The 19,065-nt window shown below is 37.8% G+C and overlaps 1 protein-coding gene across 22 annotated transcripts in view; it reads left to right on the top strand.

Annotated features, from left to right (window-relative positions):
* Positions 1-19,065, top strand: part of LOC122540675 (neural cell adhesion molecule 1-like) — a 508,029-nt gene that overhangs the window by 321,861 nt on the left and 167,103 nt on the right. For all 22 annotated transcript variants that reach the window (XM_043676739.1, XM_043676737.1, XM_043676738.1 and 19 more), the window contains exons 5-8: positions 1,752-1,889; positions 2,408-2,525; positions 7,090-7,253; positions 12,907-13,049. In XM_043676739.1, coding sequence (XP_043532674.1) covers positions 1,752-1,889; positions 2,408-2,525; positions 7,090-7,253; positions 12,907-13,049 — 563 coding nt within the window. The remainder of the gene's footprint in view (positions 1-1,751; positions 1,890-2,407; positions 2,526-7,089; positions 7,254-12,906; positions 13,050-19,065) is intronic.

Raw genomic sequence — 19,065 nt, 5'->3', positions numbered from 1 at the left:
AAGATTTATGGTTTGGGTGTTCAAATAGATATAGAATCCCTACAGTGTGGAAACAGGCCATTTGGCCCAACAGGTCCACACTGACCCTCCAAAGAATAACCACCCAGACCAATTCTCCTACTCTATTATCCAATATTTATCCCTGACTAATGCACCTAACCATCTCTGAAGGCTATGGGCAATTTAGCATGGCCAATTCACCTAACCTGCACATCTTTGAATTTTGGGAGGAAACCCACACAGACATGGGGAGAATGTTCAAACACCACGCAGACAGTCACCCAAGGCTGGAATCGAACCTGTGTCCCCAGTGCTGTGAGGCAACAGTGCTAACTAATGAGCCACTGTGCCACCCTGATAGAGACAATAGAGAGCAACAATACAGACAAAAAAAAGCACACAATTCAATATCAACTGTTTTAGGCCCGACTGGTGTTTGCACTTAAGCCTCAGATCATTAGGCCATGCCCCCAAACAAAAAGCATTTAAAGGGACCTTGCAGCAAATTAACGCTGGTTATATCAGAGTTTTCAAACTATGCTGTTGCTGTCTCGGAGCTGGCAACAACACTTATTTGTTCCAACATTCCATGAGGGAGAAGCAATCCATTGTTTGGAAACTTTTGGTATAAGGTAATATACCAAATTGCAACCCCCTTGTCCATTTTTATTTCTGATCACATGATGTGATCTGAGAATCCAAATATCAAAATGGAAATGTGCTATATCTTTGTTTTGAAATCCTTTTAGGTATTTGAGATTAGCTTTTGAGCAACTTGCCAAAAAAAAGGGTAGAATTCGTAGATTCTGTTCAGGATTTAATAAAAAGAACTTGTAGCTGCATAGTGCCTTTAATGTAGAAAATTGCTTAAAGTGTTTACAGAGAATGGAGAGAAGCATTTATTGAATTTTTAAGCTAAAGTGAATTCCAATAATCGTTCTCAAACTTAATTGTGGCAAAGAAATTCTGCAAATAGAAACTCAAATTCAGTACAATGAGGAAAACAGATTGGTTACTTTATGTAGTACAATAGCTGGTTTTGGATAAAGAATATAGCTGTCAAAAAATGTCAGTTATTGGAAGTGATAAGTACCATGTATTACTAAGTTGTGTGTGAACTAGAAACAAAATGGACACCTAGCTCATAAGACACAGATTAACTTCAAGGTAATAATTGTAGGAATTATCAAGCAGCAAACTGGGTTTTTTTTTTCTGTTGGGTAGAGCAGATCTCCATTTCTTTCTTTCTGTGTCGGTTTTTACTCTTGGTGGGGTTTGGATGTGACCTTCATGAGCATGTCATTCAGGCAACTGAGAATGAAATATTTCCTTTTGACAAATGAAACAAAAATTGGTCATTATGAGTACAAAGCAGGATTTCATGTTTGAGCTTGTACCAACATTCATGGTAACACTATCACCCAGTCAAAATACAACCTTTGGATCATCTTATTAAATAGGTCTATTTGTATTATGTTCCCGCCATTCCATTTGTCCAGGAACCTGGAGATTGTGACAATTCTTGGGAATACTATAGGAGAAGCAAACTGTATTTTAATGAGAAATGCAGTCCCAGTTTATGAACAAGGAAGAGAAATAGCATCATGATTAAAAGAAAAATGGTCTGAAGGAGAAAGCTCCAAAGTTAGAGAGTAGAAATCTTTAAGCTCTGGGTTTGTGAGGTAAATTACTTCGATTGTATTGTTTTTATAAAATATGAGTACTGATGATTTCCATTTTTTTTATTTTAGATCGTTTTACTATGCTTCCCAACAACTACTTGCAAATTCGCCGTATTAAGAAGACAGATGAAGGGACTTACAGATGTGAAGGAATAATTGCTGCCCGTGGTGAAATCAAATTCAAGGATATAAGGGTTATTGTTAATGGTAAGTTGTTTAATTCTCAATATTTTGGTCATTAACCCAGTTTGGTAAATTGCACAGCTCTTCAGTTTAAATAAAACATTGTTTAAAGCAAATGTATGCAGTTGTTATTTACCACCTCATCTCATTTTCCAAGCTGTTTCATAAACAAAAGCAACAGTTTGCATTTATATTACACTCCATAAATAGAAGTAATAAAATGAAGGCTGAATCCAGAGGAATAGAAGACTCTGAAGGGGATATAAAAATAAATCCTTGGGACTATGGAGGTAATGATGTGGGAAGATAGAAAAACATTTGCTATAAAATGACCTAAATGTGCTTGTGTATATGAGCGGGTAAATAGAAACTAAACCATGAATGGGCAGTCATATGTGACTTGAAAACCGAGAGGCAATAGGGGATGTCATGGTGAAATGTTGCAGATGAGGGATAATGGACCATGGAAAATGGCATTCATGATTATTCATTGTTTTTTATATATTGTCACCTTACATGGTATTCACACTCTTTTGTTACAGTTCCTCCCAGCATACATCCCCGAGACATGGTGGTGAATGCCACAGCGCACAGTGGCCAGTCTGTGACATTGACTTGTGATTCAGATGGATTCCCACAGCCAGAGGTGACCTGGATGAGGTAAGATTAATAAAATTTGAACAAGAATTAAGATTATTCTGACTGCTTTGGAATTGCTTTCTGTTCATCCAGTGATAATTGAATCATTGAAAGGTTCCAGAGATCTTTTCCATTGAATAGATTTCAACTTGTTCCTCTAAATATATTTTTTCAAATTATGGAATATAAAAATCAATCAATAGTATTTTTTAATATCTAACTTGAGTATTAGTAACTAAAACACTTCTCAGTGAAGCTTTTTGTCTTGTGCTCATTAGGATAATACATAAGAAAACAAATTTACCGGGAATGCGAACATTTGCACTGTGTGGGAGGAAAGTACTGATTGGTTTCCAAGTGCACGCTGATAGAGGAATTGTCATGGAGAATGTCCCGGTTCAAGATGATAGACAATTAACAGTCAGATTTGTGTAAATTTTAAATCAGTCAAGTTGACAAAGTGAACCAGGCCAAAGACTGTCACCTATTTTGTTGGGTATAGTGTTCACATGTTCTTTCTGTCTGCAAACAACAGGTCCCTGTGAATTAACAATTCAAATACTGTAGTTGCAAAGTCTGTTGGATTGTATCAGATAACCTTCAGATGTTCACAACAAGCAAGTTGCTGACTGTACCCAATCAGTTTGCATTTGCAAAACCTGTAACACAATTAGTAATATTAGATGTGATTCCTCACTTGGGCAGCATTTGTAGGGTAATCATGAGTATGCTAACCATTCCGCTGACGATCAGTTTAGGATTGTGTCAATTGAATTCAATGTATTGGAAGCTATATATACCATTGTCTTTTAAGCTCTTTCAGGAATAAATGTGCATGGTAACTGTTCAAATCCGTGAAATAGGTGACAGCCTTTCATTGATTCATTATGTGCAGCACACATGTTAATATTCCCCTTGAATTTCTTTTTTTGTGAATTGTCCTGATGACTGTACAACAGAAAAAACTGACAAATTGTTTTTTTACTTTTCAGCAGATTAGTGGGTGATCAATCAATTAATCTTGAATCTGAAAATAAATTGTTGCTGCCTTAAACCAATTATTGACTAACATAAGAATGTTTCTTCTTCTGGTGTTTGTGAAACTAGAAAAGAAAGCAAGTAATACTATTCATTTCTTTCCGAAACAGTTTCCAGTATCAGTTAACCAGCTTTTCAGCTGTGATTTTGAATTAGTAACCACTCTTCTTGTTTTGTGAAATGGATACCTAAGTCCTTTCACTCCTCCATAGATCCTTTTTTTCTCCAAGAAAATACTCCCAGTTTGCTTTGGTGAACTCCATCAGCCACAGTTTTGTGTGCTCACTATCTATATTCCCACATTATCTTCTGCCCCCTTTCTCTCATCTTGTAGAATCATTTATTCCCTATAGTGTGGGAGCAGACCATTTGGCACATTGACCCTTCGATGAGCATCACACCCAGACCCATACCCCCTATCCCTGTAACTGCATTTCCCATGGCTAACCCACCTAGCCTGCACACCTTCGACACTATGGGTAATTTAGCATGGTCAGTCCATCTAACCTGCACGTCTTTGGATTGTGGAGAAAACTGGAGGACCTGGAGCAAACTTCACATAGACAGTCGAACAAGGTTGGAATTGAGCCTGCGTCCCTGGCACTGTGAGGCAGCAGTGTTAACCACTGAGCCACATAGCTGCTTGGTGCCTTTTGCAACTTGTGTAAATGTGAATTCACTTTTTCACTCCGGTTGTTAATAAATAGTGAAAAACAAGCCCACTGCAAATCCCAGGGGAACACTAGTTGTCACATTCTGATAATTGGCATATGAACCTTTCATTTCTATCCTCTGATATCATGGTCACATTAATCGTCAATGACTTATTCCAAGGTTCTTTCCTTGCGGACTGATTTTTTAAAAATCTTCTGTGCAGATCCTGAGCAAATGTGTTCTGCAAGTCCACCAACACAACATCCCTTAACTCTCCCCAGTCCACGATTCTGGTGACTCAATAAAATAGCTCTACAATTACTCAGACGTTACCGACCTTTCAGCATTTTTGGAATTTGGATGTACAGTGCTCAACTCCCTTCACATGATCTACTTCAGATTGCAAACTGTTTAATGCCATTGCTTATAGCGTTAGCAGGGACTGAGCAGTATATTGACTGATTCTTTTTTGTGATGATGCAGAAAAACACCATTCAACACAATCCAGAATGGTTTATCGTCATAATCAATGAAATGTACACACAGCATACATGTATGCATACATGTCCTTTATCATGCAAACACATAGCAATTTGGTTTTGTGGGATCCATTCAAGATAACAATGTCAAACCAAATTCATATTAGCTGACAAATGTAGATGAATCTCCTGGTTTTGCTGGTCAAGTGACAAATAAAAGAAGAGAAAGCAAATGCTTCACTGCTGCATTTCAAGCAAATATGCGCACTTTTGTTTTTCCTCCTAATCCTCCTCCTTGCAATTCTAAAAGAAAAACTGAATCATGTAAATACAGTCCCACAGATGCAGACAACCCTCTAGTCCTTCAACCAAGTGTCCTTTCTTTCATTTTTTGGGCTGTAATAATGAGAATTGATAAATCTCTATGGCTGCATAGACGAGCCAGAGCTTTGTCTTCCTCACTATCATACTGAAACAATATCCAGTAGGCAACGTTAGGTAGTGACCAGCTACAGTCACCTTGCCTGGTTTCTTGACACTCTCACTCCTTTCGCCAACAAAGCCTAGAGCCATGTGGCTAATTATACTGGCTCATTGGGATGATAATGGATTGAGATCAACTGAAACTTCATGATCTGCAAGACGTTTTGTCAATTTCTGATGGTAGTTGTGCTCCAGATAATGAATAGACATAAATAATAAACATGATATGACTGTAACACAAACCGGATGGGAAGAGGATACAGAACAAAAAAATTCAACACAAATAGATCGGCATTTTATTAAAAATGCAACTGTTTGTGGCTTGAAACGAATGTTGACAGACCCATGAGCACATGAAATTGGCTGGTTGCAATGCTGACTTTGCTCACCATAGGAAACTAATTTACAAACGAAAACATGACTTCAGTAGGTTTATTTCTCCTTTGTATATGTGTTAGAAGTGGGATTGATCTGCTGAAGAGTGGCAATATTTTTCAGCTCCTACTTCTGCCCTCATGTTCCAGAATAGCATTACAGTGTGTAAAAGGATGGCTGAGCAGCTATCTGTGTCAAGCACAGGATAATTGCAAAGTACTGGAAACATTTTATATGCCTTTTGTTTTCCATATGCCAATTCATTAAATACCACTAATAGGATTAAAGAAATGTAGTGTAAGTTCACAGGCGAACTGACTATGAATGGATGCTAGAACATTAAAAGTTGCATAGGAGTCATTATTTTGAATCTTTTTTGGGTATTGTATCTATTTTTATAAAGACCTAAATTAAAAATTGCATCAGAGTTCAGAAAGTACTTTGGAATATTTACATAGAGCTGTATAATGCATTTTTCTGAAATCCACTGTTAATGAATGAGTTAACTCATCAAAAGCAATAAATGAAGTGAGGGAGAGTAAAATGTCAAATATGTTTATGAAGTGTTGATCTTTTAGTACCCGGTGCCATAATCTTCTGACCTGTTTTTCAATTTTGTTTCAAGAAAGGGTATATTAAAATGATTTGGTGTTCCGTATAGTCATTTTACCACAGTGTATAGCCAACAAATTAGTTTGTCTCTTATTTCTTAAGAGTAGATGTGCGTCATTTGAAATCCTCAAGACCTTTGGCATTGAGCTAATCATAACTGTTACTAAAACAGCACGAGGCGGTTTTTTTGATGAATTTCTAAAATATATAGTAGCTGAAGACGAGAAGAAGGCTGTCACGCATTGTGTTGCTATGTGCTCTATATCTGCAATGCATGCTATTTGCAAGAAACAGTTGAAATTGTTACACCTAACTCATTAAATTCCACTTAATACTTGCGAATGTCAAAAACCTAAATTACTAAGTTAGCTAAGTACAGATAATTATTCCCTTTTCTTGAAATTTGCCTCTATACGTCGATATTAATTTCAATTCAGTTGTATTCTTTGTGTTGTGAGTTGGAAAACTGTCTGAGAATGGGAGCCAAAACAGCTTTGTTTGCAATTGATTTAACTTTCTTTTTATGATGCACAAGAGGCTTTAGTGTTAAAAAGGTTTAAAAAAGTCTTTTATTTGCTCTGAAGTAGGTCTATTCTCTTGAAATATTTTCCCCTCTGGTACAAGAGTTAAATTGACTTTATTTTACTGCTGTAATAAAGTATTGTGAAAAATGGGACGAGCATTACTTAACATATTTTAGAAAAACCTGCTTTGGTTCTCTATCGTATTGTAGAATGGCACGGTCTTGCTGTGTTTATTTAATAATAACTATGTTTAACCATGCTCAAGCCCTCCGATGGTCACAAGGTTACATTCACTGAGTGTAAAACCACCTATGTATTCGAAGAACTCTGTCTCTAATTTTGCAGCTACACCTATTCTCTGCAGAACCTCTGATTTGTAGTTATTAGCCTGACACATCTCATTTTCTGTGTTTTTTTCAGAGATGATGTAGTAATTGAAGCAGATGGGAATAAATACATTATGAATGAAGATGGCTCTGAACTCACAATCAACAAAATCAGTAAACGAGATGACGGAGATTACATCTGCATTGCACAGAATAAGGCTGGAGACGCTGAGCTTGAGATCACTCTCCGAGTGTTTGGTAAAACTCTTCACATTTTGACGCATTTGTCATTAGAGTAGAGCATCCAGCCCTATCCTGCCTGTTACCCAGCAGTTTGGTGGTGGATGAGAGTGAGAACTGCGGATGATGAATTCTTCACTCTTCCAAGAAGAGCTTTTGCCCAAAACGTCGATTTTCCTGCTCCTCGGATGCTGCCTGAACTGCTGTGTTTCCAGCACCACTCTAATCCAGAATCTGGTTTCCAGCATCTGCAGTCATTGTTTCTACCTAGTGATATTGTGACATACAACTCAAAGATTAACACTCCTTACCTGATTTGAATAGTCTCCTATTCGGTCTCTTCTGGGTAGTTAACGTGGTAGTATAAAGATGGGGAATTCAAGAGCAATGCAGTATTTTACACTAATAACCAGGTGAGATAGTGGAATATTCTTCCCTGTTTTCAACTCCAACTTTCCATTGGTGAGTCACAACAATATTTTTTGCTTTGTTAACACTCAGCTCAGTCTTAAAGTGAAACACGGTTAACTTGAAATAAAGTCAGCAAATTACAAGAGTCTTTTTGTGAAAGGAAAATAAAATAAAAGGAAAAGGAAAGGAAAATAAATTTTCTTAACTTCTAACCCTGAAAAATTAGTAAACATTTTAAAAAGGTTGGTGTGAAGAATATCTAGTGTAAAGGCAATTGCAGTTAAAGTTATTCAAGTCCGTGAGATTTATATTTTATGAATGAGGCCAGTTGTTTAATTGTTGACTTGTATTCTGCAGCATAGAGTCATACAGATGTACAGCACGGAAACTCATCCACATCTTTGGTCCAACCCATCCTTGCCGAACAGATATCCTAACGTAATCTAGTCCCATTTTACAGCACATGGCCCATATCCCTCTAAACCATTCCTATTCATATACTCATCCAGATGCCTTTTAAATATTGTAATTGTACCAGCATCCACCACTTTCTCTGGCAGCTCATTCCATACACTCACCATTCTCTGTAAAAAAGTTGCCCGTTAGGTCCCTTTTAATTTTTTCCCCACCCATCATAAACCTATGCCCTCTAGTTGTGGACTCCCCCACTCCAGGGAAAAGATCTTGTCAATTTTCCCTATCCATGCCCCTTATCATTTTATAAACCTCTATAAGGTCACCCGTCAGCCTCCGACGCTCCAGGGAAAACAACCCCAGCCTACTCCGCCTCTCCCTGTGGCTCAAATCCTCCAACCCTGGCAACATCCTTGTAAATCTTTGCTTAACACTTTCAAGTTTCACAAGATCCTTCCGATGGGAGGGAGACTAGAATTGCACGCAATATTCCAAAAGCAGTGAAAAAACTTTGTAGATCTTGAATTCCCAGTGAATGTTTGATATCCTAAGTTGCTTTTTTCACTGGGACTGACTTTGATGTTGAGCGACAGGGTGGTGGAGACTTCCACATTTTTGTTGTAGGTTCATATTTCTTTTTTCTCTCTTATTGCTACTCAAGCAGCTGCTGATTGTGGGTGTGTTTGTGTGTTCCTGAGTCTGCTCCATTGTATTTCTGAGCTGAATACTCTGGACACATCCCTAAATCTCCTAACAGGTCAATGGGACGGCACAGTGATGCAGTAGCTAGCACTGCTGCCGCACAGGGCCAGGGACCTGCGTTCAATTCCCACCTCGGGTGACCGTCTGTGTGGAGTTTGTACGTTCTCCTTGTGTCTGCATGGGTTTCCTCCCACAATCCAAAGATGTGCAGGTCAGGTAAATTGACCATGCATAAATTGACAAGTCAGGGGTAAATATAGGGTAGGGGAATAACTCTGGGTGGGTTACTCTTCAGGGGGCCGGTGTGGACTTGCTGGGCCGAAGGGCTTGTTTCCATACTGTAGGGAATCTAATGTAATCCTCATGCAAGTGTGTATTAAAACAAGATTTCTTGATGCTAACTTAATTATCTGGTTTCACTGCCTTTGGATGAAACGGTAATTGCATTAGTTTCATTTAGATTGCTATGATATATGGTCAGGTGATCATGGCAGGCATTGTAGGTCAGTATTTGTCCTCTTTTCACAATCGCTTTAGTCCATTTAGGTCTTGGATGGTTTAGGTTAAAATCAGATGTTGAAAGTTGAACACAAATAGAATCCCAACAGTGCGGAAACAGGCCATTTGGCCCAACAAGTCCACATCGACTCTCCAAAGAGTAACCCACCCAGACCCATTCACCCCTGATTAGTGCATCTATCCTACACATCCCTGAACACACGGGAAGAATGTGCAAACTCCATTCGGACAGTCGCCCTTGGCTGGATCCGAACCTGATTCCCTGGCGCTGTGAGGTAACCGTACTAACCATTGAGCTACTTTGCCACCCATTTTTATTAAGGTTGTAACAATACACAAAAGCAATTGATTTTTCTTATATCAAGCAACATGGTATTTTTCCAAATGCAACCTGACCCAGCAAACCTCCACCTCTAATCCAGAGAAATCGTTCAGCTATCCTGGGAATTTGCCTTCCAACCGAGAGCTTGAAGTCTGTGGGGTATCTTCCAGAATAGGTAGAAGTCCTACTTGCAGGCGATGTCCAAAATCTGAAAATTTCAAATGTATTTGTTTAGGTGCTAATCCATGCACCATCAGTATCAAAACCTTAAGGCATTAACTAAATCAAGCAATTTCAGTTCTGTCCTCTTACCAGGAGAGGACAAAGTAATGTTTGAAAAATAACAAAGCTCCCTCTGGTGGCAAAATATTCTATTGCGTTGGTCCAGGAATTGAATTTCTGTTCCTCTCATTCAAGCAGCACAGAATTAAAAATGGACTGTTTACTTGTTAGGAAATTTTTATTTCCATTTGTTCATGAAGACATGTAATGCAAACAGCAAACACCAGTGAGGTAATGAAGATACTAGAATCTAGGAGGGGATTAAAAAAAATCTCAGAAAAGGTTAGAAAATTTGAGCATGTAAGGTAACATCTGGGGAGAGAAACCAAGATGATGTTGCAGATGAATGACCAGCTTCATCAAAATGAACTGTTAACTCTGTTGCTCTCCACGCGTGGTATAAACTGCATTCAGAATGATGGCCATGGAACCACTGTTGAGAATAGCATGTCCACAGTAATTGCCATGTAAAAGTGTTTGATCAACATTTTATCTTAGATCACAGCTTGATACAGAGATTGTTTGCTTTTTTTTAATGAATTGTTTTGTAAAATTGATTTGTAAAAAATATAACGCACTTCAATCATTTGATTGTCCCTGTCATATTGACCACCCTGAAAGAAAAGGATTACCTTGTAGAAGAGAACCTACAACACAGCCTTGAGAGAAATCTTGCAATTTAATATTTGCAACATAAAGCACTACACAAATCGCTCATGAATTGAATTCAGATATTTTTGTGTCATGTTTGATTTGATCAGTTAATTTAAATTAATAATTAAATACATCTTGGAAAGATGAAACTTTGTGCAATTTGGGTGGAGTGATCTTGCCCTTGAAGTATAAGGATGCAGTTGTTGTACTGCAGTTATACAACACCCTGGTTAAAGCCTACTTGGAGTACTGAATGCAGTCTGGGCACCACACCTTAGGAAGGAGACACTGGCCTTGGAGGAAATACAACATAGATTTACATGAATGATATCTGGGATTTAAGGGATTGAAGTATGAGAAGTTATTCAAATTAAGTCCATTTTCTGTAGAATTTAGAACGTTAAGGGTGATCTGATTGAAGCCTTCAAATGCAGTATTGACATAGCAGGTGGTGGAATCTGAATTGAATAAAGTGATGGGCCTTGGTTCTAGAGAGGAGAGGAGTAAGGTGAAGCATGTCAACGAGGGGGCAAGTTTTTTTCAGGTGAGAGATGAAAGATTTAAAAAGGATATGAGGGGCAACTTTCTTTTTTAACGCAGCATGGTTATTGTGTAAAATGAACTACCAGAGGATGTGGTGGGTGCAGACTCAGTGACATGATTAAGATATTTGGGTAAGTACATGAATAAGAAAGGTTTGAGGAATATTGGCCAAATGCAGGCAGGTGCGACTAGTTTAGTTTGGGGACGTGGTCAGCATGGACTGGTTGGACCAAAGGGCCTGTTTCCTTGCTGTCTGACTGTGTAACTGGAAAGAAACAGGGTAGATAAACTATTTCCACTCCTTGGGAACTCTAAATTAGGAGGCATTGTCTGAGAATTAGGGCCACACCGTTTAGGAGAGATGTTAGGAAGCACTTCTGCACAGAGAGTGGTAGATGTGTGGAACTCTCGTCCACAAAAAGGCAATGGATGCTGGATCAGTTATTAATTAATTAATTCCATGTCTGAGTTAATACATTTGCTTAACAATTTATTTAAGGGTTATGAACCAAAAGTAGGTATGTGAAGTTAGGCGACAAATCAACTTTGATTTCTTTGAATTGGTAGAGCAGGCTGGAGGGCCTGAATTGCCTACTTTTGTTCCTAATCACAGTTCAGGTACATCTCATTCACACTTTGATTTTTCCTTTCTGTTAGCGTTGGGTAGGACCAAAAATGGGCAACTGTTGTGTTGTTATCCATCTTGCATTACACCTAAAGTTGAATTTATATTGGGTTAGATGCTTCAAATCAGCGTTCAAGAAAGGCAGAGAAAAAGCTATGTCTAACAGCGCCTTTTATCACCTTGTGAGGTCTTAAAGCCATTTCTGCACTTTAGAAGGCTCAGTTCGAAGGCAGGAAGTATGTCAGCCACAGTTACACACAGCTAGCTTCCACAAACTGGAATTTGACCGTGAACAGATAATCCATGTTTCAGTTGCATTGATTGAGGGGTAGTTTTTAGCCAGGACACTGTGGCTTTTCTTAGACAAGTTGCTGTGAGATCCTTTACCTTCACCTTAAGGTACACACAGAGTCTTAATTTATTCTCTCATCCAAAAGATGGCAGTGCAGTATTCCTTCAGTACCACACTGAGTTGTTCATTTACATTTAGTGTTTCAGTCTCTACCTCTGCACAGGAGGCCCAGATTAAATCCCACTTGCTCCAGAGGTATGTCACAATATCTCTGAACAGGAGTTAAAACTTTTTTTTGTCTCTTGGGTGAACCATTGCTGGTGGATCAAGAAACAGAACAACTCCACATCTTGCTGCTTCAGAGTCACTAAATGATAGCCCAATGGGTTGCCGGAAATTAGTAGTTTTCCAAAAATCATAGAGGTTTGCATAAGTATTAAAGTGCACATCAGGGAAGCTTTTAAAATTTTAAGCACTTCTCCATAATCGTTTTAATGATGCACATTTACTTAAAAGCTTCTGAACACGATGATTACCTAATTGTTTAATTTCATACCCACACGTTCCTAGAATTTTCCTACTTGGATATCTGTCAGCCATGAAATGCAGTTAGCATTTTCACTTTTTATTTAGTACATGTGTTTTATGAATTAGTCCACTCGGGAACAATTGGTGCTGCACCATGCTCCAGTTTCTGAATCAGACAATGACAATGGGAAATGAAGTTCCAGTTAGGGCTATTTTGTTGATACGTTGTTCTTACTGAAAATTTGGACTTTGCAGCTCCTGTTTTAACTGCTGAATCATCGTCCTAGCTTACTACAAATTCAGTCAGTTTATGGGCATTCCTTATTAGTTGGTGCCAGTATGTCATTAACCAGGATTTAAAACTCTTTTTGTCTTATAGTAAAACCTGAAATTACATATGTGGAAAACAAGACTGCAGTAGAGCTGGAAGAACAGATTACATTGACCTGTGAGGCTAAGGGTGACCCTACCCCAACCATTGTCTGGATGAAAGGCACTCACACCTACAAGGATGGAGAACAGGTAGAACAAGTCAATGAAATCTGGCTTGATGTAACTGTGGATGAATTTGTACCTCCTTCACTGAGATGGAGAATGAGCACAAATTTCATCATCTGTATGTTATTAATTTTATTCACTTGCCCACAAAGATTAAGTGGAGCTAATAATTTTAAGTCCACTCTTTCCTGCTTGCCTCCATGCTTGTGGCGAGGTTATGCATGACTTTGTTGCCTGTCTAGCCCAAGGAGGACTTGATGGAACTGAACCATAGCTCACTCCACATGGAATCATCATTTACCACAGTACGGTTTGCACATGTTTCTGATTCCACGAGCATCCTGTATAGACAGACACACATACATTGGTGCCAAGCCCAATTGTAGCACTAAAATTAGTGGATCAGCAGGAAGCACCTGATCTAGTACAAACTGCTGCTGAACGTGGCACTTTCTGGACTATAGAGCTTGATACTCAACCATGCGCTGCATTTATGGATTAAATCTGCAGGCACTGCATTGTTTGCTGGTAGGATATTGAAAATATTGGCTACATTAATAGTTTATCAAATTAGAGGTTTTAAACAAAGGTAATTAACTCATTTGCAAAACACAAAATGACTTCTCCCATAGCACGCTATCTTTAAAAAGGAGAATTACTTTGCTTCTACAATTAAAATCTCAGTGCTGTATAACATTCGGTCAGGATTATGATTGAATAATGATATACAATCACTTGGCAATCACTTATAGAATTGTACTCTGTTCAGTATGTTCTCTGATGCTATGAAGATTGTTTGGAAACCAGATCCCTCTCATTAGATCCATGATTTGTTGTCTTCATAGACTATAGAGTTCTTGTGATTCCATTGTCTCAGAGTAGATATTATGCATGATGGAAGAGCAAATTCTGACAACATGCTCTTCTCTTGTAATTGCGAAATACATCAGTTTCTATCTAGATACTTATAATGAACATTCCCTTAAAGTTTTATTCACAAAAAGGAGTGAATTCGATTGATTACAAACATAAGTGAAAGTGGAGGACTGTAGTCAGTTTACATTCTTGTGTATGATTTTTTAAAAAATTAGGGTGTTCATTATAAGAAAAGGCATGCATACATAAGTCACCCATTTTATTCAGGTTTGCTTGTTTGTGTGTGAAACCTTCTACCTATTTAATAACTTAGCATTATTTTCTGGATTGTGGTCCCATCTCATCAGACCGGTGGATAAGGCACTGGAAATAATTATATATCCTGACATGTCATCTTGTGAACATGTCAGCAAAACATGTGTAGGCCTTTTAAGTGATTATAAAATTCTTATTAAGGTTTCTGCTTTGTTGTTGTAATGTGAACTAATGTATTCAACATTAACTTCTCATGTGTAATTGGAGATGGACCCCAAATCCTTGCCAACAATTGCTCACATCCCATTAATGAATATATATAGAAGTGAACAGTTGATGATTTTGTAATACCTAACATGCCCAGAGCAAATATTTGCCCCTAGTTGTCTTTTGATGCAGTTTCATATTATTTTGAACAGTTCAACAGTTCATCACTTTTTACTTCTTGATACAGTCTTGTCGACGAGAACAGAAAAATTAATCAAATCTCAGTCATAAAAATCCAAACAATTTCAAGATTCTGCCCACTCACAATACCTAAATAAAGAAATAGAAATTTTATGTCTCTCATGCATTCTTTCTAAATTAATGCAATGCTTAACATCACTCCAAACATGCAGATGTGTGAGTCTTTGCTGAAATCATACAAAGTTTCCCTTCTGGCTCCTTTGGTAATTGGGGTGAGGGGTTTCAAGCAAGCTCATTATCTATTCACATCAGTTTGTAGATTATCCTACCATCGGGTGACTCCATGGCTTTAAAGCAATGTTGTCATCTCAATCTCTTAATCAGACTATTAATCCAGAAAACCAGATCATGCCATGAGGAGTTAGGTTCAAATCCCATCGTGGAAGAGTGTGGAATTTGTGGAATTAAGAGTCTAATGATGGCCATGAAATCATTGTCAATTGTCAGAAAACCTATCTGGCTCATTACCATCCTTCAGGGAAGGCAATCTGTCATTCTTACCTCGTCTGGCCTATATGTGATTCCAGACCCCCACACACATGGGAGTCAACTGCCCGCTGGGCAATTAGGGATAGGCAAAAAATCCTGGCCTGGTTAGTGATGTCCACATCTTGTGAATGAATAAAACAAATCTAATAATTCTTGTGAACCAAGATAAACGGATTATTAAATTAATAAAGAATCATCACTGTAATTACAAGTTTACTATTACAGCATTTGGATTTCGTTAATCTTAAATATTAGGTATTATCACAGATAATACAGATGGTGAAATTTGACAGTGGAATGCCTGAGAAACACATTTATTCAAAAACTCTCTAGTGATTGATATCAACCTAATAAAACTAGTTTAATGCATAGTCACTGTGGTGAGCTATATATTTCTGATAAATGAAGGCCTGCTTTCACCAGTGAAATTAACATGTATTTTACATAATTAATAATCAGTGGATGTAAAAGACTACAACTTGTTGAAAAATGTTCCATTTTGGAGTGCAATGGACAGAGCCATAAACATTAATAAATTCTATCTTGGAATAATGCCAGCTGCAAATAATTTTCTTGGAACAATGATTGCTTGGTGGAAGGTATGTAGCAGACAGTGGGTGCTATTGAAAACTAGCATAAACTTGGATGTTTCTCTGTGAGAATAGGCACGTGGCTTGATATGTGAATCTAATGTTACAATTCAATGCAAAGCCACCTCAACACATTTGGTGTGAGGTTGAATTCAGGAACTGGAAAATCCTCCCTTATTTCAATTAGACATTCCCTTACTTATTGCCTTATTGGATTCTTCAGTTTCATGATAATTAATTCGCATTACTGCCTCTCAATTAGGCATTCGGTTTTCCCAGTCTTCCTATACGGAAACAAAACAAAGATCTACGGATGTTGGAAATCTGAAAAAAAAAAACTAGAAATTTCTGGTGAAACTCGAGATCTGAGGAAGGGTTGCAGGACTCGAAGTGTTAATGATTTTCTTTCCACTGATGCTGCCAGACTTGCTGAGTTTCTCCAGCAATTTCTACTTTTGTTTGTTTCATTCTTGGTGTACTTTATCTTTTTAAGTGTGGGCCCATTGCTGTTCAGTCGAATACATTTGAGAGAGCCCTGGAAACACTTACTTTCAGAAGTTGCTTGTTGGTTTTGCATGTAATTCTGAGAAGGACATGCAATGCCGCAGTGTGCTGGCAATGTTAAATATATTGGAATTCCTTTTAATTGCTGATCCTACTGAATTTTCCAAAGTGAGTAATGGAGTAAAGATAGTAAATGTATTTAACTGTTTAAAAACGTTGGACAAAAAATTACTTTTTAGTTCACAGTCTGCTTCTTTCAAGCTGAAACAGAGACCTACAAATTTCTGAATGAATGTTCTTTTATCCTATTTATTAGGCTCATTGATTATACAAAAACAGATCAGGTTCAGTTTTTGCCAGCTATCGATTGTTAGCAGGAGCTGGTGACAGTCAACTCCAACCTTTTCAGAATATGGCTATGGATTTTCAAGTTTGCTTTTGCAAGTAGGAGAAAAGGTCCTGTCATAATGTTGTGTTGGTTTGGACCAACTGGACTGCAAACAGTGGTCATTCACATTGCATTCAGTCCATAAAATCATTTCCTGCTCTTACCAGCATCTGAGTTTAATCTCCAGGGACTGAGTGAGGCTTTTATAACAGAAAATTATAATATATTAGCTATGCATATTCACTCCTCCTCCTTTGCATGCAGCTTCACTGTCTGTTTTGTGTGTTGCTTGCCTTCTAATATGGTAAAGTTAAAATATTTGATTTCTATCAGAGATTAATTATTACTAAGGTAAATGAGGCAACCCTTTTATCATTTGTCTTAGCTTTCTTGTTGCTTAAGCTTACTGTTCATCATGAGTGTTTAGTAATTAACTGATCATGTATAACATTTGTTATTAAATGTGTTTGTATCTATTTTATTCCAATCGACGATATTGTGATTGTGAAGTATGTTGTGAAGTGAATGTTCTATTTTTATCATTTTATCAAACTTACTGTATAAATCATTGTTCCTTACTGTATGTTCTCTTTCTGTATTAATTTATGAGCACCAGTCCTAATGTGACTGAAAAGAATACAAAGAATACCTTTATTCACACTTTCCTTTTTGCTTTTCTTTCATTTCACATGCGTATTCTTTAAATATTGATGTTGTGAACATTCTTAACTTTCTATTTGCCCTCATTTTACATTTTCTCATTTTTTGAAAATAGTGTTGCTGTAATTCTTTTTGTACTTTGTTCGTATCCACTGTTTCTTTCCTTTGGCACAGCTGCTTTTTCCCCTGAGATTATTCCACTCTGTCACTGTTTCTTCCCTAAAACTACCTCGACCCTTCTCCAATTTCTAAATCATCTTAAACATGTAGCGGCATTGACATTTGCAACTATGTCATGAAATGCTGCAGAAACTATAGTCTCATTTCATAAACTACTGATTTTGTTTTGGAGGGGTTTAAAGTATATTATTTTAGGGTCAAACATCATTACAAATAGAAACTCAGTTGAAAAGGAGTGTTATTAAATATAGTATTTGATAAGTTATATTGCTTCTTGTAGAAAAATCACAATTTCCCCTGTAAAGAATGTGCTGATGATATTGCTACAAATGGAAGAGATCTTCCCTGTAATGGATACTAGTTTAAGTGTAGATTGGAAGATTTGATAGAATTCAAGAAAAGAAATATTTTGGTCATTTGCTGGCAATAGATGGTGTCCTATACAGAACAATGCCAAAGGACAGAAACCTGAAAACAGTATCTTTTAGTGTTATCATAAAAACTAAACCTGCTTCCATCAGTTTCTTTTATCTCATAGCTTAACAGGAACAATCACAACAGGAAATATGTAACAACAGGAAATATGTAACTTCTAAAGAAAATTTCTATCTATACAGTTACCCTTTCTGAACTGGATAGATATCTATCATTGTCCCTGTAATCACCTGTGAAGGTAGGAAAGAATCCAACTTGGAGCAATTGCTGCTGCAGAGCCATTCTGTGCCATAATGTGAAGTTACCATTAATTGTTTCTCTCATAAGATGTTAATTCCAATGAATTTTGTTCTTCTCAGTACATCATTTTCAACATAATTGTTCATCTGAGTATTTTATAGTAATCAAGAGAGCAATTGAGCCAGACATTTGCTGCATGTATGATAAAGTAACTTGTGATAGAGCATTTTAACATCGCCCACCAGGCAAAAACTAATGCTAATAGATCCAACGACTGCTAACACCCAGTCCAATTTTCCATTCCATTCACTTCACACTGCTGCAATCCATTCCAAGGTGAAATGTATTAAAAAAGAACAAGTGGCCATTCTTACATGATAAGCTGCATAAATCTTTATTATTGTATATTTAACGATATACAGAGGAAACTTGATTATCCGAATACCAATTATCTGAAAATCTGATTATCCAAAGGAGTTCTTGAGGTCCCGATAGAAACATTACATCAAAAACATGTTTCCAGCAGTGATTGCGTTTTTTGTTTACAGTGATTAAACAGGCACCGTCTCCAAATGACTGACCTCCCACCCTCTCTCTGTCCCCACACTTTCCTGGAGTTCTACAGAGGGGTGTACCCTAAACCCACCACCCTTCCCCAGATAATCTCTCCAACATTGTCCTGTACAAGGCAAACATGGAACCTCTCAAACATTTGAAGTAAAACGTTGTGTGTGTATGTGTGTGCGCGCTATTTGGAGACTTACCCCACAAAGACAGCAACAGCAGCAGTAGTCTTCTTGTTGGTGTGCAGTCCGGATGCCCCGGAGAGGGGTCGGAGGGGGAGGTGTGGTGGCGGGAGCTCGCGCGCTTTGTGCTGTGTTGGACGGGGTTGGGAAGCGGGGTTGGACTGTGTTGGGGGCGCGGGGTTGGACGGTGTTAGAGGGGCGGGTTTGGG

This window comes from Chiloscyllium plagiosum, chromosome 35 (assembly GCF_004010195.1).
Source record: "Chiloscyllium plagiosum isolate BGI_BamShark_2017 chromosome 35, ASM401019v2, whole genome shotgun sequence".
Lineage (NCBI taxonomy): Eukaryota > Metazoa > Chordata > Chondrichthyes > Orectolobiformes > Hemiscylliidae > Chiloscyllium > Chiloscyllium plagiosum.
Note: the sequence above shows the minus strand (reverse complement) of the source record. Positions and strands in the feature narration are given on the sequence as shown.